The following is an 18,444-nucleotide window of genomic DNA, read 5'->3' on the forward strand; positions in this document are numbered from 1 at the left end:
TCTGCACCCCATGGTAGTCAGACGAGCAGAAGGTACAGAGAGATGAATGGAAGAGGAGGATCTGAGCGAGCGAGTAGAAGTTGCGATTTGGAGAAGATTTGACAGATAAGGGGGGGCAAGATTATGTATGGCCTTAAATGTGTGGACTATCCAACCACTATCACTATTAAATCTACATAATTGTCCAAAAAAGCCTTTATTTGTGCATCTTTAATGAAAGACAATTAACCCCAACGTAACGGGAGGTTATCAGATTACATTAATATAGAAATCCCTTGGATTAGGTTCCAATTAAATTTACCAAACAGCCCTGATAAACCCTGCTTGTAGACATCACATCACCACCACTGAAAAGAGACCACTCTGGAAGACTTTTACACTGCAGCGACGGGATTTCGCAGCCAGGCCAAGGTCAACAGATTAGGGGTTGCACATATTCTTGGTTAAATATTCTAGCAATATTAACATTATGATGCTAAAGATCATAAAAGGCCCATATGCACTTCACTTCCTCTGTGTTATATACTGTATAAAGCATATTGTACTCAGAACATGTGGCAGTTATAAGATAGGCATGCTGCCCTTTCTGTCAAGTTGCTTTTATAAGCATTAGCTGCATTGGACGTCTGGTTCCCGTCACCACTGTAGTGAATTATTCTGACTAGTTTCCTCAGAACGGAGCATTTCACAGCAAAGCACTGCGAATCATTTTGCTTACATTTCAATAAATTGAGTTTTAAATACCCTTTTAAAAGAAGCTCTTAACAAATCACAGTTCAGTATATGTAACATTTCCAGCTTCTCCGTACCACAATAACGAACGAGAAAAGTAAACAAACTATAATTCAGGTGTAGTATTTTAATGACAAAGAGTGCAATGGTGTTACGTTAGCACAACAATGGACTCTGAACAACACAAACTACTTTTAATGCAACGGCTTCATTTATGCCGTCACATGTTAATGAGCATCATTACACTTGTTCACTGAGTCCATCAATAGATTTATCCCTGAGATTACCACTCACTGACCTTCAGTCAATACACACAAACAGCAATGTTTTCTTAAAAATGACAGATTCTTACATTATATGATCAAAATGCCCCATAAGTACTGTTAAACACTGTACAAATTAGTGCTGATAACAGTTGATCAAAGGAACCCACAGTGTGGTTATAAGTCACTCAGCTGAAGGAAGTACAGAGCTATTAGGAATACTGTTACCACTTTCCACTGACATCCGCTTCCAAATCAGGTAAGCAGGTCTTCTCAAACAAACCAGGCTAGTTGGGTAAACAAGGTAAAAAGTGTCTATGAAATAAAACTTCAGCCTGTTTTATAAAACAAATTCATATATTACCCTTTCATTGGCTTAACTGAGCCATTCACGCCAGGACAAGGTCTTCACGATGTTGACAATTGATGCTACTGTAGCTACGTTTCTGATTTGGACACTTTTGTTGTAGCTAACCAAAATGAGGCTAGTTAGAAACAACACGTCCTCAACACTATGCTGATGTTACAGCACATGACAAGAAAAAAAAGTGCACTCTGATTTGTTTTTCTAATTTTCCTTCATTAACTCAAGTTTTTTAATCCTGGAAAAAGCTTGTTGTGCTACAGCTGAACAAGATGTTTGCCAACGTTCTGTAAAGCTCGAAATATGGAGATCGATAAACCGCCACTGTTAAAGTTTACAGAAAGTGGCATAAGGCATGACTATATGAATAAAAATCCTAGTCCTTTTCTTCATATTTTGTAAATAAGGCCCTATAAAATGGCTATGGTTCAACAGGGTATTGGTGTAGCTCCATCACTACATTATATATATAAAATGTCACATCTCTTTTAAACTGTTATAGATCACCATCTTTACATAATTAAAAGGTCAGATTACTGCTGGATGAGGTCAAGCAACTGCTGCTGAATTTCACTTCCACTGCTCCAGGGCGCAATTTGGGGCTTGAGTGCTTTATTTTCATGCCTGGCCTTGGACAGCAGTTTTTCCAGTGTGTAACCTTTACGTGGCATCACTAGATCCGTCTCTTTCAAAACCTTTATGGGACAAAAATCATTTCCTCCATCTCCAATATAACATACGGCCTGGTAGTGGACACCAGAGCTGGCCTGACTTTCTCTAAAGTCACTCAAAACTTTCTGTTTGCACAGGTTAACTGGACAGTTCTCACACTGGTGTGAATGGAAGCACTGAACTCCTATGTACCCACCATTCTCAATGCTAGCAGGATTTGTAAACACACTGTCGACGGCACTCTTCACTCCACGCACCTCTAAAATCCAGTCTATAAAGAGTGTGTTGGAATCAGACACTATAATGCAGTCTATATTGCGCTTGTTCTGCGAAATGAAAGTCAGCAGCTCTACCATTCCGTCTGTGAAGGGAATCGTTTCCAGAACCGATCTGATTGCGTCCGGGTAGACGGACTGGTCTCTGAGGTAAGACAAAACGCGACCCATGTACTCCGTCCAGTGTCCTTTCTCATAGGAGGCCTTCAGCCAGGCTGGCAAACTCTGCTCTGGAGCGCAGCGGACCACCCATGTATCGCTGTTATCGTCCACCAGCGTGTGATCAAAGTCGAACACAACCAACGTCTTCATCTTGACCTGGACACACATACGGGAAAGGCAGTAAATCAAACCTGCTACACATTTAAAGCTCTAGGTTTGTTACAATAAAGCCAATCATTTGGAGTTCATTCCTAACAGCAGCTAAAGCAGGTGGAGCTCTGCACACTCAGCTAAAGTTTCTGTGTTGGATTCACAGGAAAAAAACTGGCACTTTATACCAAGATGTGCCTTTACATCTCAACTACACAGAGAATGTGCCCCGAGTTTGCCGTACCACTGAGAACACACAGGATACGACACACGACTACAAGGCAAGAAAATATGAAATTCTGCACATACAGGATGTTTCTTCAGTTTATCTCTAATGTATTTTTTTTTGCAGGTAGCTCATTTGTAAAGTTGTTTTTAATCCTTTTACGTCATTTGATTTTCACGTCACACGTATTAACGTCATGATTTTTCCTGAAACTGGGGAATGCTGTCAGTTCAGGCTACACAGGAGGAAATTAGGACACTTGTGGAAACTATGGTAGTACAGGTAGATGTGCAGGCAGTCGATGCTCGATAACCGCCTCAAACGCGCCTCATCTCCGCGGTCCAGTAACGGTAACACTGGCCTTTCACTGTGATGAGAAGCATCGCCTCCCAGGAGCTGGAGGACCTGGTGCCCGACAGCGCGGAGGACGCGGGCTGAGAGAACCCGATTAGGGTTAGTTAAATCAGCGATATCCGTCCCCACCACCCCTCTCCCCTCTCCCCTCTCTACACTCAGAACAAAGGCACGTCCGGTCCGGTGCTCGAGTTACTGTTACATGGAGAACCAAATGTTCTAGCTAGCGCTACACGAATCACCTCTTCTCCCTTCCCAGACCGAGGAGGACGTTAGCTTAGCTTAGCTTAGCGTAGCTAGCTCACTGTTTACATCAACCATCTGCACCGCCGGCCGTTCAGCGTCTACACGGAGTACTTTAGAAACGTATCCATGCCGTCAGCGAGCTGGCGACCGCGGCTCGACCGAGAGCCGAGCACCAACGACAACACTGACCAGAGGGGCGGCCAGACCAGCGCTCACCAGCTCAGGCCCACACAGCGTCTTCTCGGAAGACCAACCGGCAGCTCGCTTAAAGATTAAGCTCTTCTACTGCCCCCTACAGACAGGATGCGGCATCGCAGAAGTAGGTAGTTCAACTCTCGACGGGGAGAACTGGGCTGTTTTATATGAAGCGGTACTGATTAAACGCGCGACTAAACCGGAGTTATGAAGAAACGCATACTTCTCTACTTCTCCACCTACTGACCAAGCAAACAACTCGACTGGCCAGCTGAAGCTGGCTGAACTGGTTGACATTTACATTTACATTTATGGCATTTAGCAGACGCTCTTATCCAAAGCGACTTACAAAAGTGCTTGTCATTACTTCAGAATATCTCATGTTAATAAAGGTCGACATAATTTTAAAGAGCTTTGCTCTAAATTGCTACCTGAAGTTATCTGTGCATTGAGACCTAAACAAATACAACAAGTAGAAAAATACCTACAACTCAACACAGAGTCTACACAACACTAACCTGCTGAGAAAAAAAAAAAAAAAAGTTTGTAATATAGTGAACAATAAAAGAGGTGAAGATCTTTAATAGACAGCACTTTAATTGACCAGCACGGCACGTTCGTTCCTGGAGTTTGATGGTTGTTCAGGTTTCGGTTTCCTGAAGTTGTTTCCAGAAATCGTGCCACAGTTAATATTTGGGGGTCTCTACTCGGAGTTTACACCTGTTGGAGTCTTGTTCAGTAGAAGTATTAACGCAAGCTTCACATTAAGGGTCACAGTCGTGGGGGCAGTTGTAGGCCGGAGGTCAGGAACCTGGCCCTGTGACTGGAAAGTCACCGGTTTGATCCCCAGAGCCGACAGCACATGACTGAGGTGTCCTTGAGCAAGACGCCTAATCCCCAACTGCTCCCTGGGTGCCGTGGACAGGGCTGCCCACCGCTCCGGGCTAGTGTGCCCCCTGCCCCCTAGACTGTGTGTGTGTCTATTCGCTAGTGTGTATGTGGTGTTTCACTTCACGGATGGGTTAAATGCGGAGGTGGAATTTCCCGTTTGTGGGACTAATAAAGTTTCACTTCACGAGTTGTGTGTTTACTTCTTATCTCTGTTTCTTAATTTGTAACTTCACTGCATGAATTGACCGGCCATGTGGACGGCCCTCTCCAACACGGGTAATTAAACAAGTTGTGTTAGTACTGTAAAACTGTTTATTCTGCTCCAAAGCCCCATTTGGTCGTTTTACCAGAGGAGGAACAGTAATTATCGACATAATCTGCGGTTCTGGCGGAACATGTAGGAGTGACTTTATCCTAATCTATGTCCGTAGTTTTTAAGTCTGCTAACTGGTTCCGGATAAGTTCCCTTCTAAAGCTCTATTCGAGCTGGATTGGCTTCACCAGAGAACTGACAGAACACCGCAACGTCGTCCGGGTTTCTCCAACGCTAGAGGGCGCTCCCGAGCAAAATCGGCTTATAAAACATTTTAAATGTAAAAGAACGCAATAATTTATTGAACACTGGACAGCAAAGCATTTTAACTCTGCTGTTATATTGATAAGAGCTTTTAAACTGGAGCTATCGGAGTTTAAAAAGGCTTGTTCATGACCTGAGAAGTGCGACCAGGCGATGAGCTCGCCGCTCAGTCTTCACTCGGCGGCAGTAACTCTGCATTCTGCTGCCCAAAATAGGAAACATACAGCTGAGATTTCTTTGCTTCCTAAAACTAAAGAATCTAATCAGTCTGGGCAAATGATTAGAAAGTATTCTAACGTTTCATTCACTCCCATTCATCGAGGACTCGCTCGCGAGCGCCCTCTGCTGTTCAGAAGTCCTGTTTCTAATATAAAGGGGGGACAGGACGCAGCCAGGCAGTGTGTAGACCAGCTCTGGGATAATTAGGTAGACCGGCCTGGATGTTCACACAATATTAGATTTAACCGCAAAAACAGGGAAGATGGACCAGCTTGTACAAATGACTGACACGTCACTCTGCAGGACAGAAAACACTCCGCCTCGTCAGAGATTTATGTAATTTCATTCCCATTAGCCCATCTCAAAAAAGTCTTCGATCACTGGTTTTGAACTTGAGAATAAATCAAAAGCTACATTTAATCACTGCAGTCTTTCCAAACAGGACTGAAATGGTAGAACCAAACCAGTCCTGTGGTGCATGGATCCGTCAGCCTGCTGGAGAAGCTCCAACACCCCAAAAGCAGCACCATTTTAGCACTACTTTACATCTAACATGATCCGGCTAGACTGATGGTGAAGCAGATATGAAAACGCTTATTTTCTAGTTAATGTCAGAACCTAAGTAGAGCCACTCATTACACCTACAGGAGCTTCTATGACGTGTAATTCTAAATCCATAGGCATGGATATATGGAGGTGGTCCACCTTTCGCAGCAATAACAGCTTCTACTCTTCTGTGATGGCTTTCCACAATATTTTGAAGTGGACGTGTGCCCAGTTACCCAGAAAAGCACTTGTGAATCCAGACACTGATGCTAGATGAGAGGGTCTGGCTTGCAATCTTTGTTCTAGTTAATGCCAACAAGTGTTTGATGTGGTTGAGGTCAGTAAAACTGAAAGGCAAACACGCAGGTCTACAGAAAATCAGGTTTTATTCATTACCACATTCAGTTCAGCGATCCTGACTCAACCAGTTCTGCTCGCACTTTTTCCCCTCTGGCTTCAATTTTGCGATACTTCAATCTCGAGTCCCGAGTCGTGACAGGAACGGACAGCTGAATCGTCCTTTTCGAACAGTCATTTCCAGAAATAAAAAGAAACACATGACCGTAAAAGAAAATGACAGGTCACAAGACAATTCCCATTTCAGAATCAGTTTTAATTCCCAAGTTTGACTGAACTGACACTTGCATCAGGATGTTATTACAAACATAAAACCCATATAAAACTCCAAAATACAGATTCCCACCCCTTATCTCTCCCTACAGATTAAGAACCACACAGCTCAAGACAGCAACATGGGGAAAGGCAAAAACATTAACCATTTTATCAGAGTAAAAATTTTGCAACCAAACATTAATTCTATCTCAAAAACAGGCAAAGAAAATAGACTGTGCAGGGGAGGAAAAAGGCCTGCATCACAACATGGTGGAGGGGAGAACAAAGGGAACGAGAGAGAGAAAAGAACTACAAAGTTTCCTGATCAAGGACCAGCTGAAATTTGCAGTCTTTTTGCTTCCAGTTCAACTAAATCTGTGTGCACAAGTCAATATAAAAGGAAAAGAGTGTAAATGCAAAGCAGAAACATCCTTGTTCATAAATGTTCTTATGGGGCAGCTCATCAATGTTGAAGACGGGGGTTTTAAAAATCATACACCAACGTTTTTCAGCCTAACCTGCCGCATCTGTAACATAGTCAATTACTACTTAGTTTCCTCGTATTTCGAAAAAACAGAATTTGTTGACTACAAACATTCAGAAGTCACCAGGCAGCTGAACCAGGTGCCCACTGGCTTCCATCAATGGTGCTCTGAGGTGTTTTCTGTTCAAATGAGGTGAAATTATCGTCTGTGGTAATCGACCATATTGTACAAATATGACATACATCAGCTTGAAAAACAGAGGAGTACTTCTCTCAGCGCGGGGGCAGGGAGGTTAGTCGCTGTCACTGGAGCTCGAGTCCTTTTTCTGATTCCGGTGATGATTTCTGTCTCTCCTGGGACTGCGTGATTGGTCTTTAGCCCTTTCTCTGGATTTGGGGCTTTTGCTCCTTGTCCTTCTCTTACGTTTATCTCTGTCGCTGTCCGAGTCACTGCTCTTGCTGCTCATTCTTCTCCGTCGCTTCTGTTTGTCATCACTCTGCTGGTCACTCCTGTCTTTGCTTCTGTGTTTATGGCCAGAGCGGTCTTTAGAGCTTCTCTCTCTCCCTCTGGTCTCTCTGCTCTTGCTTTCTTCATTATTCTTCCTTTTCTCCCTGTCCTCTCCCTCTCTCCGCCGCTCTCTGCCCCTTTCTCTCTCTCTACTTTTCGATTTCCTTGACTTTCTGTCTCGGCTGCTGCTGCTTTGGCGTCTGTCCCTGTCTCGTCTGTCTCGGTCACGTGACCCTCTCTGGCCACGCCCCCTAGACCCGGACCTCGGTTTGACATCACGATCGCGCTCTCTTTCTCGGCTTCGCGATTTCTCACGGTGATCTTCTCTGTTAGCTTTTTTACCTTCTTCTTTATGTTTTTCTTTCTCCTTTCCGTCACTTTCCGTATGTTTTGTCCTTTCTTTGCTTTTGCTCTTCTCACGCTCTTTCCCTTTTTTCTCCTTAGCATCTTTCTCCTTGGCATCTCTCTCCTTGGCATCTTTCTCCTTGGCATCTTTCTCCTTGGCATCTTTCTCCCTGGCATCCCTCTCCTTGGCATCCCTCTCCTTGGCATCCCTCTCCTTGGCATCCCTCTCCTTGGCATCCCTCTCCTTGGCATCCCTCTCCTTGGCATCCCTCTCCTTGTCTTTTCGGTCTTTGCTGCCCGACCGGCCCTTTCCGTCATCCATTTTGCTGCGTTTGTGTTCCCGCTCTCCTTTCCTCTCTTTGCTTTTGCTGCGACTACGCCCCTTTCTCTTTTCTGTTTCTCCATCTGTCTTTTTCCGCCCATCTCTCTCTCTGCTTCTCGAGCGATGCCTGCCACTCTTCCTCTCTCGACCTTTAGAGAGACTCCTCGACTTGTTTCGCTTGCTCTCTTTCCTCTCTCTCTCAGAATTTTTCTTCTCCCGCTCCACGTCGGGTTTTTCTTTCTCCATGGGCTCAGCAGTGTCTGTCTTTTCTTGTGACATGTCACCTCTGTAATACATGAATTATTTTTTAAATATTGTAATCATTAAACTTATAATCAATATACGGCACCGCGTCAGTTTTTATTACAGTTCTACAGGAAATTTCTAATTTTATGACTCAGTTTAATGATTTGTGTGGCTCAGAATTTGAAGCATTCAGATGGAGGAAAACATTTCCGCAATACTGAAATACACAAGAATAATACAAATTAAAAAATATTTTAAAGCATGAATTGTTATTGAGCAGACGTTTTACAGAATATTATAATCAGTTATGCCCCTAGTGTCCACACATGTTGGACCTATTGAATTTTAGGATCAGTATGCAGGTTTAGGTATTCTTCCCAGCCTTACTTGTCTCCTTTTATCCAGCGGTCATGGGTGGCCTGCGCGTTCGGCATGGCCTTCTGTGTTCTTTGCATTTCCTGTCTCCAGTGTGGGGGGGTTTCACTGCGGCGAAATCGGTCCCACGACCGAGATCGAGACCGGGATGGAGTCCGGTAACGCTACACAAAAACAAACAAGCAAGAAACTTTGAGGAAAAAGTCCTTTACTCAATTAAGCATATTCAGACTGTGCTCATAAAACGAGCAAAAACACAGCCTAAGAACAGAATCATACTGAGGACAGACACAAAGGCATGTTTCTCACCCGGGGGCCTCTTCCTTTAATTCTTCGCCCCGATCTGGTCATCACCAGCCGTGTGCGATTTGGTCTCGAGTTCGTCACAGGTCTGAAACACAAGTCATTTACCCACAGATTTACTAAGCGCTACCCATGATCTAAAACTTCAGTTCAGCAGCCACATGATCCACATTACACATGGCGAAACTTAGACACAATGCCTGAGACATATAGATAAATATTCTCGGTTTAAGTGGCGCAACCAGCGATCTGTTCTCCTGTGACCCAGTGTGAGTGACAAGTGGCGCAACTGATCAGGTCCCAGAGCGAACTCACCTCTTCCCCAACATCCCGACAGGCTTTAGGAGCAATAAATCATGTCTGCTCCTCACAACTACAGCACTGTTACAGCAGTCAGTTACATTTTAGTATTAGTGCATTCCCAAGCAACGGAAGTGAAAGAAAGAAACTGGAGACTGTGACAATGCTAGCTTTTTTTAAGCAGCTGGCTAACTTGACAGTCACTCGCACAGCAAATTGATGTTCCTGTACATCAAACAAGGGGGGGGGGGGGGAGCACTGATTACAGTTTAAATGTACTTAAAAGGAGGACATTGTTTGTCTGGTGCAAGATTCACACTGCAGTTAAAGTTTTTACACAGCAAGCGTCAAATATACTGAAGTTCTTCCGTCTCTCAAACTACTACAGAAATCCAGTGCTTGTGTTTGAACACTGTGATATGCTCTGCCATGCATGTGGTAGGAGTGATGGCAGTAAGGCGGCGTCATCCATCATTGACATACCGAGCCAGCTAATGTTAGCTGCTCGTATTAAGTTGACATTGTTGAGAAACTAAACAAAATCTAATGTATTCTTTCTTAAATTACGAATATCACAAAAATTGTGGTTGTGCTTTTCCAGCTGGTAAAAAACAGCTCACCAGAAATTTCTCCCACTATCCCACGACATTGTGAAATGTTACACTGTTTGGTGAGTGAGTGTCAAATTCTGACCATGAAGAATAGTTAAAACAGAAATTAACCACTTAGGAGCAAAAATCAGCCTTCAAACTTATGATTATGAAATAATAATTATCGCGATATGCATTGATATCAATCAATATGAAATTAAGTCATGATAACATTTTTGGCCATACTGCCCAGCGATAGTCTATACCAAACAAGGTAGGTTTGAAAGCAGTCAAGGAAAACTTGTCATGGGCAACTGCATGACATACAAATACTAAATGAGCTTCCAGTGAAACAAAGCAAACCCAATTCCAAAAAGCTCAGACAGGTAAAACAGTTTTATAAATCTACTTCAGCTGTATCTCAACAAAACTAAAATAAAATAAATAAACAGGATAATTGTGGAATATCTCTACAAATTCATTGTTTGTGCTCATTCTGAAATTGATACCTGCCAATTAAAAATTCCAAGAAAGTTACAACAGGGACAATTGGAGACAGGAATGTTGCGAAATGTTCAAAAATCGCTTGGTTTTTAAAAGGAGACTCCAAGAAAGACAGTCCTTTATGAACAAAGGTGGGTTGAGGCTCACCACGTTGCCAAAAATGCATCAAAAGTTAAAAAAAAAGAAACAACAAAAAAAAGTCCCGCAGCAAGGGACCCGTCATCTCTCAGCCAGCCCAGCATTAAAAAACCAGCATGCTTCTTCTTCTATGGATCTATAAATACTTTGACCAATCGTTGTTGAACAGTGTTCAAACACTGCATCCACAAATACAAGTTAAGACTCTGCACATTGGAAACCATGTCAACAATGCTCAGAAACACAGAGCAATGCAGATTATTACCCGTGTAAAGTTCAAAAGCCAATGTCTGCCATGGTGTGGGGAGTTATTAGTGGATAACTTGCCAGATCTGTAAACATGTGCTGCCTTCTGTCTAGTCTCATCTCCCACTGAAGATGTGGGAGATACAAGATGTGCCGAAGACTTGCAATAATTTAATTTTCAAAGCTGGATCTGTTTGTGTCTTCAGTCCCCAAATGACTCAAGTGCTAAAAAGAAAAGCTGATGCTACACAGCGATAAACATGCTCCCTTCTCAACTTTTTGGAGTGTCCTGCAGGCATCAAATTTGTATTAAGTCTATACTCCAGGAAAAAAAACAAAAAAAAAACAAACCCGCACACAACATGAAGTTCATACGGTCAAAGACGAAATACTGCGTTTAGTGTTTACAGAATTTACTAATTACTGCTTTCTGTTTTCATCAGCATTTCACACACTGTGTCAACTTTCTTTGGAATTGTGTTTTGGGGAAACTCCTGTTTACAACAGTATGTGGAAATCCTCCTAGGCAAAAGCACTCATTAAGGTACAGCAATAAGTGCGACCGTAGTTAATGAAGTAATGGCAAAAAAGATTTTAAAGCAAAAGTCAAGTCACAACACCTAACCTGTCTCGGTCTCTGTCTCGTTCTCTCTGCCTCTCTTTTCCAGAATCCTCTTTGGGTTTTTCCTTTTCTTGCTCCTCTTTGGGCGGCTGCTGCTGCTGCTGCGGACTACGTCGCATAAGGAAGCGGTTCTCTGGGATGGGTGGGACTTCCTCTGGACGGATGGATGAAACAGGCTGTTGAGGCTCTGCCTCTTCTACCTCTTCATTATCAGAACTAAGAAGGAAAAACAAAAAACAGGGCAAAAACTGAGTTAGTTACTACAGTTGGTAATCACTTGAGACCAAATCAGAAGCTGCACTAAAATGAAAATAAAAGTACATCACTGCTGACGAGGTTTTGCTTCAGCCCCCCCCCCCCCCCCCACCTTTACACTTATATATAAAAAAAAAAACGCTAGCTGCCTTTTGCCAACATTTTGTTATGAATAAATAAAAAATAAATCCATGTTCACATTAAGTTTTTTAACTATGTTTTAGAGATAAACAGTCTTATTATAGCAACTATAGAAAAGACCCCATTTACACCTGGTCACTTCATGTGAATAGTATCCAAAGTGTATCCTGATAAGACTTTAGCCACATGCTTTTACAACTGGTAGTCAAATGTGTCTCCTCTCCAGTTGGTCAATTCAATTGCGTTGAGGGACAGAATGTAAATCCCCTCATAACCATTATCAATTGTTTATTTATTTATTTTTAACCCGATGAGCACCCCGTCGCCTTTACGGTTGGTGTCCTTAGCTTTCCTATATAATTGCTCCAGGCTCTTTATCTCCACTGACAAGCCATGGTTACTGTAAATCATCTGCAGTCCGTTATGCACAGCGATGTCTGTCCATGGTGTGTTTAAGCATGTTGTTTTGTCCAGTCCCCAACCATGTGTGTTCCACCATGATCATCTTCCTTGTACACAGGTGTATGAGTTATGATTATCCTAGAAGGGGTTTTGGTTGTTGAATGTGTCTTGGGGAGACGGCTGCACTTACTGCCCTGTTTCCACCCTGTTTCCACCCTGTTTACGCGGTTTGGCCTTATCCAAATGTAATCCTGATACTCACGACGCATGAAGTGACCAGGTGTAAAGGAAGAGTCAAAGAAGCATAGATCACATACGAACCCCTTCTCCTTTTTCTTGTGTTTCTGTTCCTTCTTTTTCTTCTTTTGTTCCTTCTTACGTTTCTTCTTCTGCTTCTTTTCATCCTTGTCTGTGTCTTCAGATTCAGATGAGGATTCTGAGGAGGAAGCCGAATCCTCGCTGCTCTCGCTGGATGACTGCTGTTTCTTTTTCTTCTCTTTCTTAGCTAATACACCCAAATGAAAAAACAGGACATCATAAGGGCACACAGACATTCTTCATTAGGATCATTTTCATAAGGAATGTGTTTGGATACACGACCATTTGTTTATAGCTATATTACTGCACAGAACAGTCTAGTCCACGATTCTTCAAATCCTGCTCTGGGAAGCCAGCGTCCAGCACAGTCTGGTGATTTCTTGCTCAGACACACATGACTCTTTTGTTAAGTGCCAAGTTTAGAAGCTGTGGTTGAGCAGAGAAATCAAACTGTGGACATGAACTGAAGGACCTGTTCTTAATAACAACTTCAATAAATAATCATGTAAGGGTTGATGTAAAAACACCTTTATGTGAAAATTCCTTTACACATAAAATATATGTCCACAAGTTCTCTTTTGGTTTCTTTGTGGCAAAACAAGTAGTTGTGTTTGTCTATAACCCATTTTATGAGCACAAAGGTTGATGTGCATAAAGCACCGCCAAAAAGAACACATGTAAAGCTCCATGTAAATCTTTACATCTTTAAATACTCTTCTCTGAACCAAAACTACGAAAAAAAAAAAAAAAAAAAAAACCTAAAGCACCTTTGGATTTGGGGATGAGCTCTCCACAGTTGAGCACCTTGACCTCTGCGTACGGTCGGCTGTTTGTGTCCGTCTTCTGGGCCTCAATCGTCCGTATCACGTCCTGGCCTGAGATCACCTGACCAAACACCACATGAATTCTGGAAAGAAGATGATGATACTTTATTTTAACACACTGGTAAGCAGGCCTGGTACATATTCCACAAACAGCTACTCTATAATAACCAGGTTAATATGTGGTGCTCAACATGCATTAAAGAACTTAGACAAATCTACACTGCTATGTAATCCATCACACTAGGATTTGCTCATAAACACAGACATAATCCCTTACCCGTCGAGATGAGGAGCAGGTTTTGTAGTTCTATGGTCAGGGACACAAAACAGTGAGGCAGAATGTAAATACAAATCTAACAAACACAAAAACAGTGATTAATGCACATATACAGCTCATTCACAACATGATCATAAGAAATTCACAATGAACGATGCCCATACGCTTGTAGAGCTCATTCAACATACAACATAATACATAATAAAAGCAAACATAACTTAGAGCGTTTTTAACCAACGTGTAAAGGCAGAAGGCAGTATAAATACTCATGAGGGTGGCCCATTAATCAACTCCTGACTCACATAAAAAACTGTGAGCCATTGGTGTCTTTGCCTCTGTTCGCCATAGACAGCAGGAACTCCTTATTATGTTTGACCGAGAAGCTCTCATCTAGGAAACAAGAGAGAAAATAATGATCCTAAAGCAGATGTTTAACTTTTAAGCAGGTGATGTTCTGGTCCTGCTATTTACAAAATGCTCATGCGAAGAAGGGGTGGGCAAAGATACAGTATTTTTTAGAGAGCTCTGATACACCGAAGTGGACAATACGGCAAAAACATGATACTTCAAGCCTTCATGACGCATGTTACAACACACTTTTGTAAATTTGACAAAACAGTGCTCTGACAAAAAATACAATCAAAAACTACAAATACAGTGACTTGTACTCTATACTTTACATACTTTGCTTCACTAAATCCAATAAAACAGAGCAAAATGTGCTCTTTGTAATCAAATATGCGGTTGGGAAGCGTTTTTAAGTACTGACGATATCCATGATACACTTATCACAATAACAATACACTGTCATATTGCCCAACTACATGTTGAAATGCACCAGAAACACTTTGGTGTTTAATCTCAAACTATTTAACGCAAAACTAAGTATTTTTCAATGTTTCCCTTCCAACACATTCCTACACCCAGTTAAGCAAGTCCAATTAATCAATCTTGGGGGCCACAGCATCGCTGGAAATCACACTCACTATTTCCCAATAACAGAAGTAAGTCTTAAGTTCTTTTTCATGAATGTCCACTCATAAAAGCACAAATGATCATGACAGGTGATACTGAACTATCATACCGGCCAATCTTTACACAAAGCATTGGGGGGGTGGGGGGGTCAGAAGATCAGTGAAGATTAGAATGTTAGTAAAATGCCTTCAAAAGTGATTAATTAAACCTGTACCTTCAAAGAAGCCTCCATATACGGATTCACCTCCTCTGCCGTTCCCTAAAGGAGAAATATTGATACTTTTAACTATACAGCAGGAACGGCATTCCAGTTTTCATAGACGAGTGTACAATGCAGTGTAATATTTCATGTAAACTGATAAGTCTACAGCGCAGAGTTTACAATGTACACAGTACCTTCACTAAAGTCTCCTCCTTGTATCATGAAGTCCTTCACTATCCTGTGGAACAGACATCCCTTGTAGTGCAAAGGTTTTTGGGTAGTCTTGCCAACCCCCCTTTCACCTTAAAAAACAAGAAACAGTGCTGGTTTTACATTTTTGATTCAAGGTTGCTCCGATCGTATATTAAATGATCAAAATCACAAAACTGGTTAAATGTGTGCAAAATACATTGCTAACTAACCTGTGCAGAGGCAGCGGAAGTTCTCACACGTCTTGGGACTCACATCCGAGAAAAGTTCAAAGACCACTCGGCCAGCTTTAAATACAACAATATTAAAATAAACAAACAAATAAAAACAATTCAGCACAAAGTAATGAGAACACTTCTTCACAGCTAGCCATTTATTTTCCCTGTGTCATTTATTATTATGTGCGTTCTTACCAAGTGTATTGCTGATACCAATGTCAAAGAAGCAGCGAGGACGCTGCACCTTCACCCCCATAGCTCTGATAAACAAACGAATACAGCAGTTAGTCAGCAACTCTGAATTAAGTACACTAACAACAGCCTTGTATGGCCAAGCAAGCAAATCCAGGCAATTCATTCTGCTTCATCCATATTTCTGTGCCAGACCAGCAATAAATTGGTCGTTTCATTTTTTAGGTTAACTGTGTTCTGTAAAAAAACAACTTAGAAACAAGTGGAAATTGTGAATTGTAAGCTCGTGCTGATATCTAATATTTTTCTCATACATATTTGTTGACTGCAACACAAACGCAGATCCTGTGACTACAGCCACCTTAGTTACCATTAGAGACGTGACACTTATTGCAGGGCTTAAATGTACAGAAGTGAATAAAATGGAGATGTTTTAACACAGAAGCCCAGCATCACCATCAAAGACCAAGATCTTCCAGAATATAATAAAAACACACCATCAAATACGAGTATAAAATACCAGTTCAATGTAAACAACTGCTCAACGCTGCAGTATCTCTATGGAGCTGATACCATCATGCATCCCTAATAACAACAGACAGGAATAACTACACGTGACTGAAAATTACACTGGAAAATCTTGAGCATTTCATCTCAAACAGCAGGTGTTTGAGGTTAACTTGCGTTTCTCTAGACCTGAGCATTTCACACCCAGCCACTCCGGACGACGGTTTACATCTCAACCCTCTAATTACGGAAAACTGACCGAAACCTCCGCGGCGGTCCCGGCCGAGCTGCATCGGACTGATCTAGCAGCTCTTCGGCTACCCGACCCGACCCACACTCGCCTGGACTCGGACCTCCGAGACGGAGTCCGTCGCTTTAAGGTGGTGTCCGTCCAAACGAGCGTGCTCTCGCTGACCGTAGCTTAAACCGAGCTGCACGCTGCTGACGGTACGCTGAGACTTTGACTGAATCATCAGACCAACACAAACAGAAAGCGAGTCTTTCTCCCGCAGCCGCTTCACCCAACGAGCTCGCGCGACTCCATTCAATGTCCCCCGCAGCTTCCACGCGTTCGGCTCACCAGCTAAAGCTGACAAAACACCGCCTTTCTGAGGACGCCTGGTCTCTGTGCTCGCCGAGCGCGGAGCTGATACCGACCACAACACGCGCTGCTCCGCGTTTCTGGACCGAATCGGTCCGAAAAGTCAGTTAAACTGCAGGGTACTGGTCTCGCGCTAGTGCTAATGCTAACCGCGCAAGTTCCTTCAGCGAGGCCTGCGCTCGGCCGAACCCGAGGCTCAACTCGCGCGCGCGCTCTCGACACAGCGGTGAGGAAATCATTACTCGCACTCACCAACGTTCAACCAGAGGCTGGAGCTTCGACACGAAGAGCGAAGATATGAAACGCAGTAACGCTGCAGAATGGAAACCCGCTCGGCTTCGGCGCGGCGTTCAGGAGATGGCGCTCTGAAGGGCGGCGGTGCACTGTGGGTAATAACCCCCGCCCCCTCCAGCGCTGAGCGTCCCGACTCGGTGTCGACTCATGTCGACTCAGTGTCGGCTCTTTGGCCCAAGCGGCTCTTCATCGTTGATTATTCTGAAAATGAGCGGACGATATTATCTGTCATGTATTGTTCAGTAACCCGCAGGCTAGCCTCTAATAAACCGACTTCCAACAGTTGCATTATGTTGGTCATTCAAGAACAGAAAACGCCAGACGCTGGTAAGTTTCACTGGATCAGTTTTGGGAGGATCGATCATCTTCAGTCAGTCCTCGAAACCCAAAGGCGGTGCCGGGAGATTTTACACCCCCCTTTAGAACCCGCGTTCAATCCGTGCTCAATGCCTTAATTCAGAAAAGGCGAGTTGGATCCCAGCAACCACTTAAACCGACTCGGTAAAACGACACATCAGCCGCGCGCCGAACTGGAGCGCGCGGGGAGAGCGCGCGAAGAGCCGAGAGCGGGTGGTTTCAGACGCGGGGAAGCTCAGCGCGCGGGGGAGAAGCGGCCTTGTCGAAATCTGATGATCGGCTTCTGTTTCCACGTCCTGGGAAAAGCAGTAGAAACACGAGGTTTCATCCCGACAGCGCCGTAACTGGGAAAGTAGCTGGCGCGGCACCGCAGCCGTGAGACCTGCTGCCCGCGAGGAATTTATGGAGCTACAGCTCCAACGGATTTACCTCTCCTTACTCTCACTCCCTCCTGTCGCTCAGCGCATCCACAGCGTCTTACTGACCGGCTCAGCAACGACTTCAGGCCTGTAGCGCCGCTAAGATGCCTGAACCAAATAAATGCCCCATTTCTTCCTTACTCCTTTCAGAAAGCGTTTTCAGGCCAGGTCCGACAAAATGTTCTCCAAAACAGCAGGAACCCACTTTAACAGACCTAGAACCCTGCAGGGTTTAAGTGTGTTCTACTACCGTTCCCCATCATTAACCTCGTAAGCTCATGGGTCATGGTTCAGTTTTTCCATCTGAATTTACAGGAACAAATCACAAGGCAAATCATTCAGCAACTAAACGTAATGTTTTAATTTACTGCCGAAAGGCAAAAATATCAGATGCTCTTTGCATTTTTTTATAAAAATGCTTTTTACGCTGCATTTCACTGAAGAGACACCATCTGAGATCCGGTTTACAGTTCAGATTTGGGAAAATGGATCATCTTCCAGTAGAAGACTAACTGAGATCAGCTTCTTGTATTGTAAAGCTCTGAAACAACATTACCAGCTATTTGACTGAAAAGAAGACAGCTACAGCTCTCACATGACACCCACCGTTTGGATGAAGCTTATAAAGTATGAAAGCCATGAAGTAAAGAAAATGACAAGGTGGCTCCAAAGAGTTAAAAAGGCCAAACCCATAAATTTCAGTTTTGCTACCCAGGATAATTTCCCTTAGCCAGCTTTTAAAATAACAAAGCGGGAATTTCGTGCGGAGCTTGCCCTAGTTTAAC

The 18,444-nt window shown here is 43.2% G+C and overlaps 2 protein-coding genes across 5 annotated transcripts; both read right to left on the reverse strand.

Annotated features, from left to right (window-relative positions):
• Positions 1-839: 839 nt before the first annotated feature.
• phospho2 (phosphatase, orphan 2) lies at positions 840-3,935 on the reverse strand. Of its 3 annotated transcripts, none has more exons than XM_017715538.2 (2): positions 3,634-3,935; positions 840-2,624 (listed from the first exon to the last, which is right to left on the reverse strand). In XM_017715538.2, exon 2 carries the CDS (start codon positions 2,616-2,618, stop codon positions 1,893-1,895), a length of 726 nt encoding a protein of 241 aa, XP_017571027.1. In that variant the 5' UTR covers positions 2,619-2,624; positions 3,634-3,935; the 3' UTR covers positions 840-1,892. The 3 variants fall into 3 exon arrangements, with proteins under 3 accessions (XP_017571027.1, XP_017571028.1, XP_017571026.1); XM_017715539.2 differs by having other exon boundaries at positions 3,661-3,934; XM_017715537.2 differs by having other exon boundaries at positions 3,441-3,932.
• Positions 3,936-6,241: 2,306 nt separating this feature from the next.
• ppig (peptidylprolyl isomerase G (cyclophilin G)) lies at positions 6,242-16,991 on the reverse strand. Of its 2 annotated transcripts, XM_017715535.2 has the most exons (13): positions 16,842-16,991; positions 15,485-15,549; positions 15,284-15,358; positions 15,056-15,163; positions 14,874-14,918; positions 13,987-14,074; positions 13,685-13,714; positions 13,351-13,490; positions 12,587-12,770; positions 11,471-11,683; positions 9,074-9,155; positions 8,777-8,928; positions 6,242-8,429 (listed from the first exon to the last, which is right to left on the reverse strand). In XM_017715535.2, the coding sequence occupies exons 2-13, from the start codon at positions 15,543-15,545 to the stop codon at positions 7,262-7,264; spliced, it is 2,346 nt and encodes a 781-aa protein (XP_017571024.2). In that variant the 5' UTR covers positions 15,546-15,549; positions 16,842-16,991; the 3' UTR covers positions 6,242-7,261. The 2 variants fall into 2 exon arrangements, with proteins under 2 accessions (XP_017571024.2, XP_017571025.2); XM_017715536.2 differs by lacking the exons at positions 15,284-15,358; positions 15,485-15,549; positions 16,842-16,991 and having other exon boundaries at positions 13,685-13,760; positions 15,056-15,165.
• Between the last annotated feature and the right edge of the window lie 1,453 nt (positions 16,992-18,444).

The sequence above is a fragment of the Pygocentrus nattereri genome, chromosome 26 (genome assembly GCF_015220715.1).
Source record: "Pygocentrus nattereri isolate fPygNat1 chromosome 26, fPygNat1.pri, whole genome shotgun sequence".
NCBI lineage: Eukaryota > Metazoa > Chordata > Actinopteri > Characiformes > Serrasalmidae > Pygocentrus > Pygocentrus nattereri.